The sequence below is a fragment of the Takifugu flavidus genome, chromosome 14 (genome assembly GCF_003711565.1).
Source record: "Takifugu flavidus isolate HTHZ2018 chromosome 14, ASM371156v2, whole genome shotgun sequence".
NCBI classification, from domain to species: Eukaryota; Metazoa; Chordata; class Actinopteri; order Tetraodontiformes; family Tetraodontidae; genus Takifugu; species Takifugu flavidus.
The window spans coordinates 8,087,010-8,105,142 of record NC_079533.1 but is presented as its reverse complement, the minus strand read 5'-3'; the positions used below and the strand labels follow the sequence as shown (position 1 = coordinate 8,105,142).

Genomic DNA, 18,133 nt, shown 5'->3' with positions numbered 1-18,133 from the left:
TTTTAGAAAGGCGACTCCTAAACAGTCTAACCCCAAGACACATTAAACTATCACTGTAATTCATGTCGACCGAATTAATGATTATTTACACATCTACATTCTATACAGACTCACTTGTGGCACGGCATAAATGTAAATTACCATCCAACAGAATTGACAACACTTTTGACAATGACCTTAAAATATTTCAGATTTTAGAACGTTTGTGCTTCGCGGCACTGCTATTATCTTGACAGGATGATTGTTACGTTTCCGGTGATGTCTGAAGGCTCTGGCTCTTGATGCGGGTGTGTTTTATGTGCACAAGTAGTGGCATGCTGTTTTTAGATGAAGGCTGGAAGTTGCAGTAAACAATTAACCAGACCCCACAAGTTTCTAATAATAATAACATCTTGGAATAAGGACAGTTTTTAAAAATACCCTCCCCCTCCACACACACACACACCACACACACACACACACACACACACACACACACACACACACACACACACCACACACACACACACATTTGGGGACATTTTTTAAATGCAATGTCAAATAACACCCAAGAACTAAATTAATCCAGTTCAGAGCAGCCTCAGCAGCACTTTATTCCGTTGAGGTCAAAGGAATGTGCAAATATGCCAAAATGCAGAACTTAGAACATCACCTGACCACGGGGAGTCTTGCCTGCATCGGCCTTTTTTGCAGTTTCTGTGCAGTCTGATAAGAAAACACATTCTGCTTAACTAGCATGGCTTGCATTAGAAAGGTCCTATCATGTATTTGCGTCACGTTTGCAGAGCCTTTTAAAGATGGCGTGTATTGTGACAGCCACCGCACGCGTACACCCATTTTTTTGCAATAGTAATTTGATCACTGCATACTTTAATGGGAGCTCTGACATTACCGATTCATTACATCAGCGTTGCAGCACAGCTTATTTTCTTGTTTAATTAAAGAGTTATCCACAAGGGGAGCTGAATAGAATCACTTTAGAAGAAGATCTGGGAGAGATGTCGGCATAAATAACAGAAAATGCAAATTTTAAGTTCATATGACAAAACCATAAATAAGACATTAGCAAGTCTAGCTTAATAACAAGGCCAGGACACCCTTTAATTTTTGCAGTAGGGAGGCTGCAACCCTTTTTGAATCAAAATACAGTTGGTCTGTTTTATAATCCATGAAGCTGAATAATTAGGCAGTGCTCTGAGTTACAATTAATTGATCTCCCCTATTCACATATCTGCGGTTGCTGTAAAACATTAACTATCTCCACAAATAACAAGGGGGAGAGTCTCTCTAAAAAAATGTACAACTTACTGTAAAGACATTTGTTGGATGCAAGAGAATAAAAAATTTCACCCAGACTCTCTAAAGCCTGTTGCTCATTTCCGTAATTTCAGATACTTAAGTGTATTCAATTCCCCAAAGCCGCCATGTAGGCACTACATGGAATTTCTCATCATAGGCTTTTATTATCATCCCACTTCCGGCAACGACGAGTTATAGAGGCTCTTACAGGAATCAATCCTGAAGTAAGACTGAGAAATGTTCTTGGGAGGTTCTATTAGTCATCTTTGCACATAGTCTATAGCTTGAAGAAGCCCTTGAGTGTACGACAGAAGAGATTTGTTAAAAGCGTTACCTATCAATGCCTGAAAACGAGGCTATTTGTCAGCTGTTGGCACACACTGTGCTTATCCCCGTCGAGGCTGTGTAATCAGACACCTGAATGCCGTCCCAGTTTCACTGATTGTCACATATTGTTGAAAGCCTTTGAGATGTGGGAAACGTAGCTTTCACATTCAGGCCAATCCAAGGAGAAACTGCTGAGAGCAGACCAAAGAGTTCTCAGTGCAGCTGCGTTGCGGTAGCGATGCCAATTTTTATCTTGTGTCTCCGGTGGTTAGCTGCAGTAAAGGAATAGATCCCAACATACCCTTTAGTTTAGGTGGTGGTGGGGGGGAACTCATATGGTTTGTGACATTTTCACTCGTTCTAATGGCGCGAATTTGTGTTGAATGCATTTCAGTTTCGTTTATTGGATTTTGCGAGTGATTGGACAGACGGCTCTATCAGAATCTGACTGCAAATGTTAATTCCAGGGTTCAGTAGCTCGCAGGAAGCGGTGACACATTGTTCAGATTTAATTGTATGCTCGTGCGTTCTCTGAACTGACTGAATTCCAGAGGCTTTCATGGAACCATCCGACCATCCTCCTACCGTTTATCCCTCAGTATGGTAGCAGGGGAGCTGCAGCCTATCCCAGCTGCCTCTGCTCTAGAGACGGGGGACAGTCGCCAGCTCGTTGTAGAGCATCTTCAACCCGTGGCAACGCAACACACTCACACCTGAGGTCAGTTTGGAGTCACCAGCGAGCCTATTCCCCTAATGCACGTCTGCAGGCCAAGGGAGGACGCTGGAGTACCCGGAGAGAACCCCACAGACACGGGGAGAACGCTACACAGAAGGGCCCCAGGAACCTTCTTGCTGGGCCCCAGGAACCTTCTGCTGGCAACAGTCCCAACTACTACCATGCCACCCTTTTTATTAACTTTGTCAAAACCACATATACGGGAAAAACTGGATTTTTTTTCTTTTTGACTGTCACAGGATGATACTGGTCCTCTTCAAAGTCTTCTACGATTCCTTTAACAGAGAGATCAGCTCCTCCCACGCTTCTCCAAATCCTCTAAGCTTGTTTCGCCCATATATCACCAGAAGCACCCATTAACATTAACGGCACTTTAGCAGGCTCATTTGTGTGTTTGCCAGCGTTTTAAAACTGGAACGCCGACGCATTCCTGTACGTCGTCGCCACTACTGCGAGATCGTCTGCTCTTCCTCCTTGAAAGGTGCTTTTAGCACGGGTGACTGTCAACAGAAAGATGTGATTGCCGTCATTCCCTCGGCCATAGTTTGTGCTCAACTGTTGTCATTTTGATGATTTCCAAGGTTGGTTTTTATTGAGCGCAAAAGATAACATTCCTTTGAAGTCAAGGTGCTAGTTTTTAATTGATATAAAGGGCTTTAAAAGAAATAAACATGCCAAAATACTTCACGCAACCCTTTTCCTTTAACTTGCTCTGCGCATAAATCAGCAAAGAATTATCTTGTCTGGCAGGTTTGGCTACTTTGTGGAGCTTCTGTCACTTTGAGACTCTGAGTGTTTGGGATAATCCAGCATAATGTTGGGAATTGTGGCACAACATCGCAGTAGTTTTATGGTCTACAAATCCCCAAAGGTTAGTGACAGTGAAGTGACATCTCCAGAAGATCTGAGCATCTGATCTTTAAGCAGCCTGAAACGCTGCTGTGAAGCGGCATCGATGACATCACCCCGATTTACTCAAGATAAACAAGAGATTAGGAGGAGAAACAGCTTGACTGGTGCCAGCTGGGAACTTAAGGGTGTAGGAGGGCTGAGAGGGCCCGGAGACACAGCGAGAGTGAGATGCAGCAGGCCAAAATTAATAATGGAATATTAACATAGAAATGCTGTCCGTTTGATCCTTGACTGCAGGGTGTAGCCTGTGCAATCAATAATGATGGCAGCCCGCTGCGTGCAGCCAAAGAGGTCCATATAAATAAGACAGAAACTCTGCTGTGAGCTCATGCTGGACCAGACAGGATCTTCACTCTGACCGAGGAAATGCTGCAGACGCACATCTGATAACATTTTATGATTTTAATATGCTGTTCTTGGACTCAGCGGCCTCCAGACGCACCGGTAGAAGCTTGTCCTGAAATGCTTTGCCGAGTTTCCTGAGCCGAGGTGCAGCGGCGGCTCTGAAGCTGCTCTGAGCGCTTTGAGGTAAGTTTCAGTCGAGTCCTCCTTTCAGCGCTCACAAGCCACATATGTCAGCTGCCCTTTCATCCAAATCCAGCCTTCATCACCACTGTATCCAGAACCAGATGCAGGACCAGCACACACACACCAGAACTTTTAAATCCACCTTGTTTTGAACATGTTTGAAATCCAGTCCCGCCTGCTGACATCCCATTGTCAAAAAAATAAAGAAAAGAAAAGAAGAAAGAAAGAAAGAAAGAGAGGAGTCTGGCAGCAAAACGAGACACTTAATTGCGCGGACATCTGCGACATTCATCTCGAGATTTCCGAAAGCGCGGAGCCATTCAGCGCTCGTCTGCTTTATCAAAAGGAATTTCAAGCTCTGATCTTGACGTAGCCACGTTACCTTGGCGCGATTTCTCTTTCAGCGGCCCATCACTCAGACATCTGCCATACTCTCCCATCCAAGTGCGCTTCCCTCCAACAGCTTGTGGGTAGCTGCATATTACACGGCGCATGAAGGAGAAGCCTGTTAATGGTTCATAGGAGACTGGGGGAACCACGTGGACCGGAGAAATGGATCACTTTAAGGCCTTTGATATACACTACACCAGGCTGCAGGTATAAATCGTGTTTACGACCTTTGATGGATGGGCCCTCCTCTTTCCGTTAAATCCTTCGTTCTCTAACTTTCAGTTGGTAATAGAGTGGGGACCAGGTAGTTCATCTTTCAGCTATGACACATTTATCCTTCTTTAATCCAGAACAGAGCGAAAACAAAGATGAATAGATGAGAATTGTTTACCCTGTGCATTTACATTGTGCCCCCTCCACAGGTTTGAGGGGGAGCGATCTATGCAGAGCTCCATGTTTATTATTAATGTTATTATTTTAGACACATTCCCCAGGATCGTGCCCGACACACTATACTGCGTGTGACGCCACGGGAGCTTCGTGTTTTAGGTTTTGCTATAATGTCCTGTGGCGGCAGATGGGTAAAATGACCCAACATGTCATCTTTTGCTCAAAGGGACCTTCAGGTTTGTGCAACTCTATCGCTTTGTTCAAACAGATGGTTTGTTTTAAGTCCTGGGCAGATACTTTACAAGTATCCACAGAGTTTCTAGACGCTGGCTGCCACTCACAGAAAGCAAATGTCACACTGTCGCTGCTCACTGTAGGTGTGAGCCAAGCTTTTTACGTGTCTTTTCCCTGTTTGATTTACCACAGTACGCACGTGCACGTGTATGTGAGACCATTAGAAGCAGGAGCTCAGGAGGAAAAGGAAACCTGGCACAAAAAATGAAATTCTTTCATGCAACCTAACATCAAACTCTGTCCAGAGGTCTGGTTTGATGATGGTACATGAACAATAACAGTGTTTCGAAAACGTCATGTTTACTTTTCAGTAATGTCACTCATATTTGTTATTTCGTGTGAATTACGAGTTTTTGTGAAACCAAAAAAAAACCCAAAACAAACCTTTTCACACCGAAAGTAACTAGAGACTAGTTTGGAGAACAGTTCTAACTGTGTGCTTATAAAATGGGTGCGTATCCGAAATAAACACGGTCTGCAGAAACTAGACAGAGTGCGCCCCCTTCTGGCGGATTAGTCTCCAACAAGTCTTCCTCCTCCTCCTCCTCCTCCTCCTCCTCCTCCTCCTCCTCATCATCATTATCATCGTCACAACACAGCTAAGGTTGGGATTGGGGTGGGGGTAAACGAGACCACTGAGTCAGTTGTCAGAAAGCATTTTTAAATTAATTTTATTATTTTATAGCTAATTTACAACAAGCGCTTCACTGAACTGGAACATTTTATTTTGCTTGATATTACCATTGTTAAATATATTCTTCTGCATCAGTTGACTCTGTTGTAACTTTGTAATTCAGTCTCTTTTTTTGTAAAAATTCATATAATTCATAAGGAATATCACACTCTGATATGAATGGCTGAGAGAGATATTGAGAAACACATCGACCCTCCAAAGGAATAAACTGAAAACATATCCCATTCATGGATCACATGTTGTTCTGATGAACCCTTCCATGTGTAAATTTAAATGGATGTGTGGATGTGCTAGTATTGCTGTGTGCGTGTGTAGATGTGTGTGTGTGTGTGTGTGTGTGTTGAGTTGGCCTGATGAACTGAGCGCGGCTCAATATGAAGCCACGCAGCACTTCAACATCTCAGTTATATTTACAACATTTCTGGCCCCAGACTCAAAAAGTCCTCTCAGTGTGGAGAAAATAAATAAATTAAACAAAATACAAAAGAACATATATATATACAGACTTAAAATGGAACTGGTGACAGTTCTAAATATCCAGAACAGAAATTGATAATCGTCACTCAGGAGCTTCCGCTGTTCCACCAAAGAGCTGAGAGAAGCCGGTGAGCCAAAATAAAAGAACGATAGATATGAATGGTCACTTCCATCAACAGTTCCAACTTCACTCTTACAAATCAGAACAAATTAAATACAAACACATGCTCAAAAAACCATGGAGTCCCTCTGTTTTTACCTGCCGTCCTTTTCCTGCTGGTACCTGTAGCATAAGTATGCCATCAGTGCAAACCTATATATATGTATCTATATATTTTCTTTCACCTTAGACACATAAAACCATCTTCGTTGCATAACATTGTAGCAGTATTGCACTACATCTTCAACACCCGTTGATGCATTAAACATCATAACCACCAGTGGATGTTAGAAAGGATAGAAATGTCCTTAAAAGATCATTTATATTTCATATATAACACGCTCGCTCGCTCGCTCACTCACTCACTCACTCACTCACTCACTCACTCACTCACTCACTCACTCACTCACTCACACACACACACACACACACACACACACACACACAGGGACACACAGCCGCATTGTACAAGTGTTGCCATTCGTTTTCCCCCACTCACAGCTCAAACGTGTCAGTTCTGGTGTGATCTGCATTAAATCCACTCGATTGGTTCAGTTATTCCTGTTAAAACAAAAAAGAAAAAAAACAAACCAAAAAAATCGGATTTTTGCAACAATAAAATGGGGATGTGAATAAATCTAACCGAACCACAATATTACCCAAAGGAATTATTTGGAGGTGTAGAGCTTTATATACTTAGTCTCTTAGAAATTGTCATAAAAAACATATATATATATATTTATATTAATTAATTAATTTATTTCTTTATGTATATAGGCCATTTATTTGCTAAACATAATTGAACTTTGAATTTGTGTTGACACCAGGAGAACGAAGCTGAGAAAAAAGTGGAAGAGAGAGACTAAAAGAAGACTTGTCCTCCCACACAGGAGGTTCCACACCCACAGGACACCATGGCGTCCACAGCGGCCACCGGGAACAGCTGAGGGATTCGTTTGGAAGAGTCGGCCGTGACGGGGAGAACGCTAGCGGCTCTGCTGTTTGTGCCTGCAGAGAGAACATTCATCCTGGAAACTGACAAGCAGGTCAGAACAGCCTGCACCCCCCCCCCCCCCCCCCCCCCCGGAGAGGAGTGTGCTAGGATACAGCTGAGGATACGTGTGTGTGTGTGTGTGTGTGCGCGTGTGTGTAAGAGAGCAGAGGCTAAACTGTGGTCTCTCTGTTTTTGTCAGTGTGTCCTCTTCTCATCTTCCTCCGTGAGACATGCTTAAACTCCTCCACCGTGACGTGGACACGATCTCGCCCCCGCTCGCTCCCTCAAGGTTCGATTTTTTTTATTCCATTTTTTTTTTTGTCAGATTTTTCTATTGTTTTTTTTTTTTTAATTTTTTTATTGTCTAAATTAGCTCTCAGGATGCATGCACAAATTCTTCATCATTATAATAATTTGAACTGCCTATAAATAATGCTTCGCAATATTCAACATGGAGTGATTAAGTAGGTGTAATTCTTGGTCACTGAGGTTTTTAGTTTTGAGTTGGCGCTCAAAAAAAAAGCAAGTGGAGGGGGGGGGCTGGGGATAAACTGGGCGCCCTGTTCTGGGTCCTCCTCGCTTCCTGTCAAGGGGCAAGGCAGAGCAGACAGGAGTAGGAGGCCGAGCAGAGAAAGCCTGGTGGTGATGTATAAAAAGGGGGGCCGGTGGTGATGACCAGGAGGGGGGGACTTGAGGTGATGTGCTGACGGGTGTCTGTTGGGTCACCCTCTGCTGTTGTTCACACCCTGTTCACACCTGTGTGTCCACTTATGTCCAGTAAATCCAGACTGCATGCGCTGGTTTTCACCACCAGAGAGCGTCGGAAATCTGGCAGCGACTACATCTCGCTGCTCGTTAACCTGCTGGGAGACTGCACCTGAACTGGGGGAGGGGGGGGGGAGTGTTTTGGCAGCACTAAATAAGCTGAGTTTGGGGACATGTGGGACGCAGCTGTATTTAGAGCTGTCCAAGAAGTGTTTGAACAGAAAGTGTCAACATAACGCTCTGCCTTTAAGTGGAATTACCGGTTTCATGCGCTCTAATTACCCATCTAATTACCCCCCTCACCCTGTTCGTTTCTGTGTCAGAGTCTCTTTTTGGTCTTGGCCTATGCCTCTCTGTCGCAGTCTCAGTGACGGCCCCCGGCCTGGCGTTGCTGGAGGACAGGCAGGCGGGCGAGGCCGGCTTGGTGAGAGTGAATGGCGGTGCGGGGCGGTGCTCGTGAAGGTGGCGGGGTCTTGCGGGCGCAGCATCACAGCCTCTCCCGAGTGGGGATCCAGATGTAAGGCCCCGATTGCTCCTCGATCACTTTCTTTACTTTGTGGTAGACCTCCTCAAAGCTGTCCCCGTCCACCACAGCTGGAGGACAACAGCAAAGGCAACGATAATCTCCCAGAACTCTCATCACGCCCGGCGATGGATTTGGTTGTCTTACCTGAGAAACACTCCAGGAAGTCCTGTTCTAGTTTAAGGGCTCGGTCCATTCCTTTCCTGGCCTGCTCTTCGGTCAGACGCGTGTTGATCTCTCTGTCAGCATCAGGAACAAAATCTTTATTAGAGCGGACGGCTTCGTGGCGTGACCTCGGCGTGTCTCGGCGTGGACGCCGGCGCTACTCACAGGACGTTCTCCAGGGACTTGGGCCGCACGAATATGGCGATGGGATGGAGCTGAGCCGCTTGTAGCCTTCGCACGGCGTTAGCAGACACGTCGAGAATGCAGTGTTTCCCCTGCTACACGTGCGCAGAGACGGACAGGACGACCAGGACGCTGTTAAAACTTTCACTTCTAAAACGATTCTCCTGTCTGATCATTATGAAATGAGTAATAATTGTTCGTTGCTCTTCTAATTTGTGAAAGTCTATTGAAATAGGAGCTCGTTTGAAATGAAATCAGGACCAGGAAGCACAGTTAGAGTGTGTTTGAGTGTGCGTCACACACCTGCTCGGCCACCTCGCGGACACTCTGGACGCTGGTGCCGTACAGGTGGCTGTTGTACTGGCCCGCCTCGATGAACCGATGGCTCTGAATGTCTTTCTCCATCTGTTCCCGTGACGACACAAAGTGATAGTCTCGCCCATCTACTTCATATTCCCGCTTGGGCCGTGTGGTGTCTGTCAGAAGACGGAAAGGTTAGAATCTCCCGTATCTTATTGGTGGTTATTCAGTAACCCTGCACTCAGCCGGGACGTCAAACAAAAACCAGGAAAAGATCCGTCCCTGTTACTGACACCTTAATTACTTACGTGGGACACAAGATCCAAACTTGTCGGGGAACTCAGACAACAGGTCGTCATTTATCCTGTCTTTCACGGGACCCAGGATGATGATGGGTCTGGCATAATGAACTTCAGGGAGGAACGAGAGAGGAATCGGTAAAAGGAATCGAGAAACCCGGCTAAATGATAATAAGAAAAACGCGTCTATCGTCCTACCTTCCACTTGGGTGACCGTCTCGTAGCTGTGCGAGCTTTTATCTCTCCCTCCTGACAAACGCAGACACATTCAGTCAAACACGGCCCTCAATTAAAAATGACATTCAGGTTCTTGTTCTGCATGCGTGAGTGCTGAATCTGACACGTGGCCAAATGCCACAAGCTGAAAATGAAAATCACCGGTTCGGTAGCGGTTTTCCCCCAACTTTTGCTGACGTGTTGCTGTATTTTAGCTATATTTCAGCTTGTTGTGGCTGATTTTTGGCTTGTAAATTGTAGCCAAACCTGTGTTGCTCCCCAGCAGCCACGGCCGGGTCAGTAAATCAGCACGGTCCATAATTAGCCGAGGTCAGAACCACACATAAATACACAGTTATACATTTGTCTTTTATTATAATCACCTTGAGTGCTCAAAGTGTCTCGGCCGTGATCCTGCAAGAGAAATAGCAGCAAAGATTTAAACACCTGGGAGCGGCGGGAGGAGGCAGCCTGGGCTGGATGTACCTACCCTCTCTTTGGTGTTAACGCGAGACCAGTCTTTTCTCTCCACCCTGCAGCGGAGAGAAGAAAGAAGATGTTACACTGGCACCTAAAAGTTCAATCGAGCTGTTTTGAGTCTGAAAAGGGACCAGTCACTCACAGTGCTTCTGACCTGTGTTTACTGGGGATGAAGCCCACCTCCTCAGCCTCGTTCTGGGGGCTGACCTTACGGGCTTGCCACCACTCCTCGTCACCGCAGTCTAACACGTGCAGGACGTCTCCGAATTTAAAGCCCAGCGCCTGACTCAAGAAGCCGCAGTCTGCCGTCTTGTCATAGTCGAAAAGAGCCCTGATAAAATATGGAACAATGGAGGTTAAATAATGGATCAACAGTCTAACTCTTCAGTTCGGCGTATAGGTGCCTGTCTATTATTGATGCACGGATGCTGCGAGACACCAGGGGGAGCACCGCGCACGCGTTGGGCTTTTAAACATGAGTTCAAGTCTCACATATAATCTTCATATCCTCTTTCTAATTGTTCTGTGAGACCTGATATAGAAGCCTCTCTTTGGGTTGCTCCTGAGCGTTGTGGTTCCGGAGCCCATACTGCTGTTCATCAGCTGCTCCCTCAGGTCGTGGATCTTGGCCTCAAACCGGCTGTACTCTACAATATAAGACATACGTCGGAACAAATCAGCCAGTTGTTTCAGGTCAAAAAGGCGATTTCTGCCCTGAATATCTGGGCCTTTTACCATCGGGTCTGTACTGAGCAATGATGGTGACGGTCTGGCCGGCGTTCTTCAGGGCTGCGGCCGCTTGTTCGTGCGTGGCCATACGCAGGTCCACACCATTCACCTGGCACACAGAGACACCCCCTCCCCCATTAGCATAGTAGCGCCGCTGCAGTAAGATGCGCGTGAAAAAGAGGGGTTGAAAATGTCCTTACGCTGAGGATCTGATCGCCCTTGTGCAGCTCACCGCTGAGGTCAGCTGGCCCCCCTGCCAGGATAAAAGAGATGAAGATTCCCTCCCCGTCCTCCCCTCCAACGATGTTGAATCCCAGGCCTGTAGTGCCTCTGTGGATCAATACTCTACGTGGCTCCCTGCAAACACAGCGGGGCGGGGGGAAGTTACGTCCATCGGGTTACGAGTACTTAACAAGAGCGCGTATTGTTGCTCACCTGGGGATGTCGTCATCTCCCATCATGCCGTGCAAAACGGGAGAAAATCGACTGGGTGAGGTGGGAGTGAGGGCTTGTGGATAATCTGACCCGAGATAATTAGGATGGCTGAGTTCAGTATCCATATGGGAATATGCTGGAAACATAGACACCAGACCTAAATGGGTATAATGTATTAGGCAGGGATCATATATATATTCAGCATGACATCCAGAGTACTTATACAGAAATAAAAATCTAATTAAATGTTTAATCTGATGCATGTCAGGTTTGGTTGTTGCTGATTAGCTGATTAACACACACGGTTCATGTTTCATGCTTACTGCTGGTGAGGTCTGGGGGGTTGTAGGAGTTGGTCAGGAACAGGTTGTTGGGCTTGGCCACCCTGAGGTACACCACCTCCGCTGTGTTCTTCAGAGCCCCCACCGCATCCTCGTGCATCACATCCTCCAAACAGACATTATTCACCTGCAAGGTCAAAATAAGTCGCATTTAGTCAGTGCATTTTCAAAGAGGATCTGCAACACCTGTGCAAATGTTTCCAGGATTAACGTAAAAGACAGGCGTCGATTTATTGATAGAATTCATCCTTTTATTCATTTCTTGGCAGTACTGCAACCACGAGCGTGTTCCAGCCGTTTCTCGTGGCGATAGACACCATTTAGACACCAAGCACCATTTTGAGGTTCTGGACTTGAATTTGCCATCAGCTGCAGTGCTGAAGTCTCCATGTTATCCAGCAGGTGGCGCTGTTGATCCCTAACACTTCTGGTGGTTGTGCTGTTCAACATTTATGCAATCCCACATCTGTATTAACATGTAAATGGCGGGAAATTACATCTGTGATCTATAAAAATGTGTATTTGTGTGTGGGGGGGGGGGGGGGGGGGGGTTCTGAGGCCATCAATGATGTGTATTAGTGGAGGAATAAATCTCGACATGTATTCACACGCATGACCAACCGCTAAGATCTTGTCCCCGATCTGCAGGCGCCCGTCTTTATGGGCCGCCCCGCCTTCGATGATCTTGGTGACGTAGATGCTGTTATCTCCTGGTATGTGCTGGTTTCCCACACCTCCAGCAATGCTGAAACCTAACCCTGGAGCAGCAGAGCAACACACACGGGGACACGGGCACAGATGAGCCGATCGGCTTAACGGAGGGGGCGGAGCTTAACGGGGCAACTTGCCATACCTTTGGGCCCTTTGATGAGTTTGATCTCTGTGACCTTCTCTGCAGCGGGTTTCCTGCGGAGGACGTAGAGGCGGACGATAGCACCTGCCTCCTTCAGAGCTTCCACGGCCTGGCTGTGCGTCACCTCCCTCACATCAACGTCGTTCACAAATAAGATGCAGTCGTTCACGCTGAAAGCACCAAAACACACTTTTGAGGGGAAACTCGGGTGAAATCCGTCAGAACCAGACGCACTCCGGTCCAGCTTCACTGAAGACATCTGACCCGGTTTTCCTCGCAGTAGGCCTATGCAATATTAAAGAGCAGAAAAAGCTTCTGCTATTGATCCGCCGCGTCAGAACCTGCTGCGCTGGAATCGGTCTTTATGTTATCTGATCTCAGTCGGTGAGGAGATTTGATGTCAAGTGACAGCCGGCGAGCAGAAGACGGTTTCTTTCAAGCAATATGACTTTGGCAAAAAGGGCTATTTTCAGACGCACACGCACATGCTTCCTCCGAGGGATAAAAAACTCCCCTTATCGTTATTTCAGTCATGTGTTTAAAATCAATTTTTATGGTAATTACACACAGTGTAAGACTGAAATCATCTCTGGGGGCTGCGAGGGCTCTATCAGCTGGAGCCTCCAGAGGCGGGGGGACCCTTTTCCCGCTCTGTTTGGATTTTTTTTTCATGTTGCTGGCCTTATTAACAATTTAATACTCTTCCCAGTTGTTGTGGCCACAATCATGAAACGATCCTTTGCCATGAATAAAGAATCTCGGTAGCTGTGAGACAAAGAAACCCTTTTAAGATGCAACTTTGCTTCCCGGATGCATTTCGATGACATGAGTTCTGACTGAGTGAGCGTTTAGCTTCATTAGGACACGTGAGAACACAACATGGCACAGCTGACTGACTAAACAGCTCCGTAATATATGTGGTTTGTTTACAATCTTGCCAATTTTTAAGAACACTTGGGCTTAGGGGAAAATTATCTTTAGAAAGGAATTCCCTGAACAGTAAGGGAGAATGCTCCGGAAATGAGATTCCATTTACTGGAAAGCTGGAAGCTGGCGGCGTTTCTGGTATTTTTTTGGATGCCTGACACGAGTTGCTTCACCTCAGTCGTCCGTCCTGAGCCGCGGCTCCTCCAGGGATGATTTTGGTGATGAAGATGCTGGGGTCATCGCCCACGTGGGGGTTGTCGGTTCCTCCCGCTATGCTGAAGCCGAGGCCCGAGTTACCCTGCGGGAGCAGAATCGGTCGATCGTCAGGGTCACCGTGGCGCCGTAGAGGGCGGCCATGGAATCATTAACCGAGGCCTCAGAAATGTGGATGTGAGCCACTCACTCTCTCCAGGGTGATCTCTTCGTATTCAATTTCCCCCTCCGTCCCATTCACCTGACAGACAAGAGTGTCGGTTAATAACGACTTAATCTTCATTACAGTCTAACCTACACATGCTGTAGGTGGATCCTCGGTATAAGGATTCCCAGAGGAAGAGGATGTATAAAAAAAGCTTTCATGTTGACCTCAAGGGCAGCATTTCTTGGCGCTCATGCGAGCAGGCTGCGTTTCCAAATGCTCTAAACGGAGGAAAACCTGTTGCTTTCATATTAAAGCTGCCGCCTTCAAACAAGCTGCTGGTGAATTAAGTCCCCCTGCTCCTCAAAGGTATATCAAGGAGACAAACGCCGTTTTAATTAGGAGCAAGTCTGCGTAATTACTGTTATCGTGCAGATTCAAACAATGGGCACGTGCCAACCTGGATGTGGAGAAATGACTGGAAATACTGATAAAAGCGGCTGAGCGGGGGGCGGCTTCACAATCACGCCATAAAGAGAAGATCAAAGCTAATCCTTACGTATGGGGATCCGTCGAGTGTGTCGGTGTTCACCACCACAGGAGGAGTGTTTCCCTGGAGGGAAATAAGGAGCAAGAGAGGACAGGTTAACGACCTGGACAAACTCATATAGCCCTTATGCATGCAGCCACAGGAGAGCGATCGCCATTTCAGGTCTTTTCTGATAGCACCCTTCCCGCGTTGCCATGGTTCTCCTGCCGCTAAATAGGATGGAGAGTGGCGCTCCAGATCCATTTGTTCCCGTCCACCCCCGATGATGACTTCTACAAACTCTCAGTGGTTTTATTGGTGTGTTGGTGAAGCCACTGGTCGAATTACAGCAGCTAATGAAGATAAATGTCCCCGTAGTGATTTACTGCGTGCACCAGCACCGGCTTCCTGCGCATCGCTCAGGTACAGGCCAGGAGTAACACAAACGTCAGCTCGTTCCAGGTGTCGACCCGCAACTTTGCCTCATTAATGATGCGCAAATCCTTCGGCAACCTGCATCTAATTCCAGCCTCCTGCTATCACTTTTGTCAGATTCTCTGCCTCCAAACTTCTTTTTTATCATTCACCCACCTGGACGATAACAATCACCTCACCACCGAGAAAAACGCACATAGATGCTCACGACAGGCCGAGCGCGGCGCGTGTGCACGGCTGCTTCCAACAGACACGGGCTGAACATTACGTCAAACTCATCCTTATCTAGAGACGCATATAATGAGGATACCAAGCAGGAGTGGAGTCCTGTGTAGGGTTTGACAGCGCCCTCTCTTCCTCTCCCCCACTGTCAACTTCCTCCATGCCGTGGCTGTCAGATTTATGGTGTTTGGGTGCCGTTGCCAAACTACTTTTATTTTTGTCTCTCAGAAAATCCGCTTTTTTCTTCTTCTTCTTCATGGACCTGAGCCAAAGTGCCACAAAATGAACATCTTGAAGGTGCAGCAGAAGCGGACATAATTAGATTCCTTTTGAATTCTAATTAACTGCATTTCCAGATTCTGGTCTGTGTGAGTTCCGGAGAAGAAGAGGGAGAAAAAAATCGATACGGGCCTGTTCGTTTGCTGAGCCAACAAACCGAGCAGTAAAAAGGCAAAAAAAAGAAAAAAAGAAAAGTGTTTACTTTGGATCAATTTTCTCCATTAAATGTTGGCAATTTAGCAGAAAGCGCCCACTGCTCGCTGCACAGGTCAGGTGACCTGGTCACATCTGCACACGTGCACGGGCCACGTCAGAGGAAGACTTCTATCTGGTGGAATTCTTCGAGGATGGAAGTTAAATTTGCCCCGCATTGCTTCTTAGGAGGGGGGCGGGGGGGAAGGGGGGGGGGGGGGTGCTGGACACAACCCAGCAGCTGCATTAAAGAGCAGCTACGGCTGCACATCCAAGACTTCCTTACAGAAGCCGCAGGAGATGTCATGTGATTAACCCTGGTCCTGACCGCTACGACAGCCACTGGCCAACAGGAACGTTTCATACTTTCATACTTTTCATACAATCCTACTTTTATTTTGTCATTTTGCTGGTGGATGTAAAAGAGCTTTTTGATACAGTTACAGCATCATTGCTCCTGGACCGCTGCCGTTCAAGGCTGTGAGAGGAAAATGCACGTTTTCTAATGGGCACCTACGGTTTCTGTGTCCAGGGCTCATTTGTGAGCGGGGTGTCACGTGATGATTGCTAATATTGACGTTTGTAGGACTCATTGTTAGTGTTCATAATAAAAGGTGCCGCATGCAATAAAAAAAGCGATATCTTCATAATATTAATGTTTCCTAAGAGACAAAGGTAGAAAATGTCAAAGTGATTCCATGCTCTACGCTTAATTTTAAATAATTTAACACTGAACTAATACTTCCTGACATTTTCTGGCTTTGGGAATGATGAAACCAAGCATACACGTTAAGGTTAAAGGTGCCTACCATCCTCTGATGCCGATGTCTCTTGGTTTTCCGCACATTTCTGAGGAAGCGGCTGCCCATCTTTTTGGCGTACCACACAGACATGAACATCGCGCCTCAGAGTCGGGACACAAGCGCGTCGCGGCTCAGACCCTCCTCACCTTGCGAAGTCCGCGCCCAGCCAGCGCGTGTCTGCGCGCATCCCCGCACGCTCCGCAGGCGTCTGCCTTCAGGGACCCCGGGAAAGCGCGGCTGCAACAGGCGGTGGCAGCCCTCGGCCCTGCCATGGCAGGTTAGAGCCAAGGCCTGACCGCTCAGTCCATCCCCGTTTAAAGGTGCGACCCAGGCACAGTTCTGATCCGACAGACCCAAACCAGCAGAGGGAGAGAGTCAAATAGATCCCCTCAGTGGATTGTTTCCTCTCTCAGTTCCTTGCTGCTACTGCTCTGTGCTGTGGAAGGAGGCAGTGGGGAGGCTGCGCTACTCCCCCCCCTCCCACCCCCGCTCTCGGAGAACGAGGAGAGAGCAGGAAAGTTTGACGGCAATTACTTGGCTGTCTCTCCCTATAATGCCGAGGCTGGTGATGGGTGGGACGGGGAATTATTGCTTTCGCTGAACTCGGAAGGACAAGCAGCTCAGACGCACTCATCTCAGGGAGCACTTGGTCTCGCGTGGGGGTGGGTGCGAGGGTTGGGGCTCGTGTGTGTGTGTGGGGGGGGGGGGGGGGGCAGAACAACAGCAGAAGAAATGCAGTCTCATGTCAGATCTTTTTTAAATTTGGGGTACTTTCTAGGTTTGGAAAATGATCATCAGTAGGGTTTTTTTTGTAATGATCCAGCTCCTCTTTCATAGTCCGCTTCATTTATGGTAACATTAACCGTGGGAGCAAATTTGTGCTAATGACACAACAAAACAGGTGAAAGACCGAGCAGAAAAAAGGAAGACGCCGTCTATATTTAACCTTTAATAGCGATAAATGATGCAGGAGCCTCAGAATTCACAGGCACGTGGATAAAATATGCAGCAGCTCTCCCTACTGAAACAAGACTGACATGCACATTATACGTACTGCATGTACGTGCACGTAGGTCTGGCACGTGCAACAGATTTATGTGAGGACGCGTTGAAGGACAGGAGCCGCCAGCCGACGTGCTCATTCCGTAAACCCTCGCGCCTACATCTAATTTCCTCACCCTTCCCATTGTAAGACCCTCTATCAGTCTCACTCAGCAGGAGCGACTCCTCCCCCCCCCCCAAAGGACACGAGCCACTGCTGCACTGTAATTACAGCGAGGCCGCGGGGACATATTTAAACATTTATTAAAGACAAGTAAGGAGGAGGGAGGAAAATTAAGAGAGAAACCAGGTTCCAGCCTAACAACGGTGTGTGTGTGTGTGTGTGTGTGTGTGTGTTGGGGGGGGGGGGTAACAGAAACAGGGCAGACTGGGTCAAAATTCTACATTAACTAAAGCTCCTCTCTGAGAATGATTTGCTGGTTCTTGCGGGTGAGTGCGGCCAGGGAATAAATTCTGAACAAGCACAAACTGCTTTTTTGTTATTATTTTTAATACTTCCACAGAACCCCGCACACAGCGGACGGCTGGAATGCTGAATTCTCGCTCAATACCTGTGGGATTCACTGCAAAGGGCGGAATGGATCCTCTCAGTACCTGACAGTGCAGCAACCCTGGCTCATGTTTCCCCATATATCTTTGCATTTTAGGATAAAGGGTCAACATTTATAACATGAATCCTACAAAAGTATTGTATGTAAAATGGTGAATATTTTGTTTTCTGCTAGTGGAACAGCATATAATACTCATGTAATAATAACCTGACAGGAAATAGATCTCTCTAACTTGGAAGCCTGAGCAGAAGTGGATCAATATGAAATGTTCTGGGGGGGGGGGGG

At 46.9% G+C, this 18,133-nt stretch overlaps 1 protein-coding gene across 7 annotated transcripts in view; it reads right to left on the bottom strand.

Annotated features, from left to right (window-relative positions):
* Nucleotides 1-5,520: 5,520 nt before the first annotated feature.
* The window catches only part of LOC130537825 (disks large homolog 4), a 35,515-nt gene continuing 22,902 nt past the window's right edge, over nt 5,521-18,133 (bottom strand). For 3 of the 7 annotated variants that reach the window (XM_057054892.1, XM_057054894.1, XM_057054895.1), the window contains 19 exons: nt 14,335-14,388; nt 13,821-13,871; nt 13,591-13,715; nt 12,491-12,660; nt 12,259-12,395; nt 11,620-11,764; nt 11,297-11,432; nt 11,062-11,218; nt 10,868-10,970; nt 10,665-10,779; nt 10,287-10,463; nt 10,143-10,185; nt 10,036-10,066; nt 9,635-9,685; nt 9,446-9,547; nt 9,141-9,313; nt 8,820-8,932; nt 8,637-8,728; nt 5,521-8,560 (listed from right to left, as the gene is read on the bottom strand). In XM_057054892.1, the coding sequence (XP_056910872.1) occupies nt 8,454-8,560; nt 8,637-8,728; nt 8,820-8,932; nt 9,141-9,313; nt 9,446-9,547; nt 9,635-9,685; nt 10,036-10,066; nt 10,143-10,185; nt 10,287-10,463; nt 10,665-10,779; nt 10,868-10,970; nt 11,062-11,218; nt 11,297-11,432; nt 11,620-11,764; nt 12,259-12,395; nt 12,491-12,660; nt 13,591-13,715; nt 13,821-13,871; nt 14,335-14,388 (2,082 nt within the window). In that variant the 3' untranslated portion in view covers nt 5,521-8,453. Of the gene's footprint in view, nt 8,561-8,636; nt 8,729-8,819; nt 8,933-9,140; nt 9,314-9,445; nt 9,548-9,634; nt 9,686-10,035; nt 10,067-10,142; nt 10,186-10,274; nt 10,464-10,664; nt 10,780-10,867; nt 10,971-11,061; nt 11,219-11,296; nt 11,454-11,619; nt 11,765-12,258; nt 12,396-12,490; nt 12,661-13,590; nt 13,716-13,820; nt 13,872-14,334; nt 14,389-16,241; nt 16,632-18,133 lie in introns of those variants that run through there. The other 4 variants (XM_057054891.1, XM_057054893.1, XM_057054896.1 and 1 more) reach the window with 3 other exon arrangements.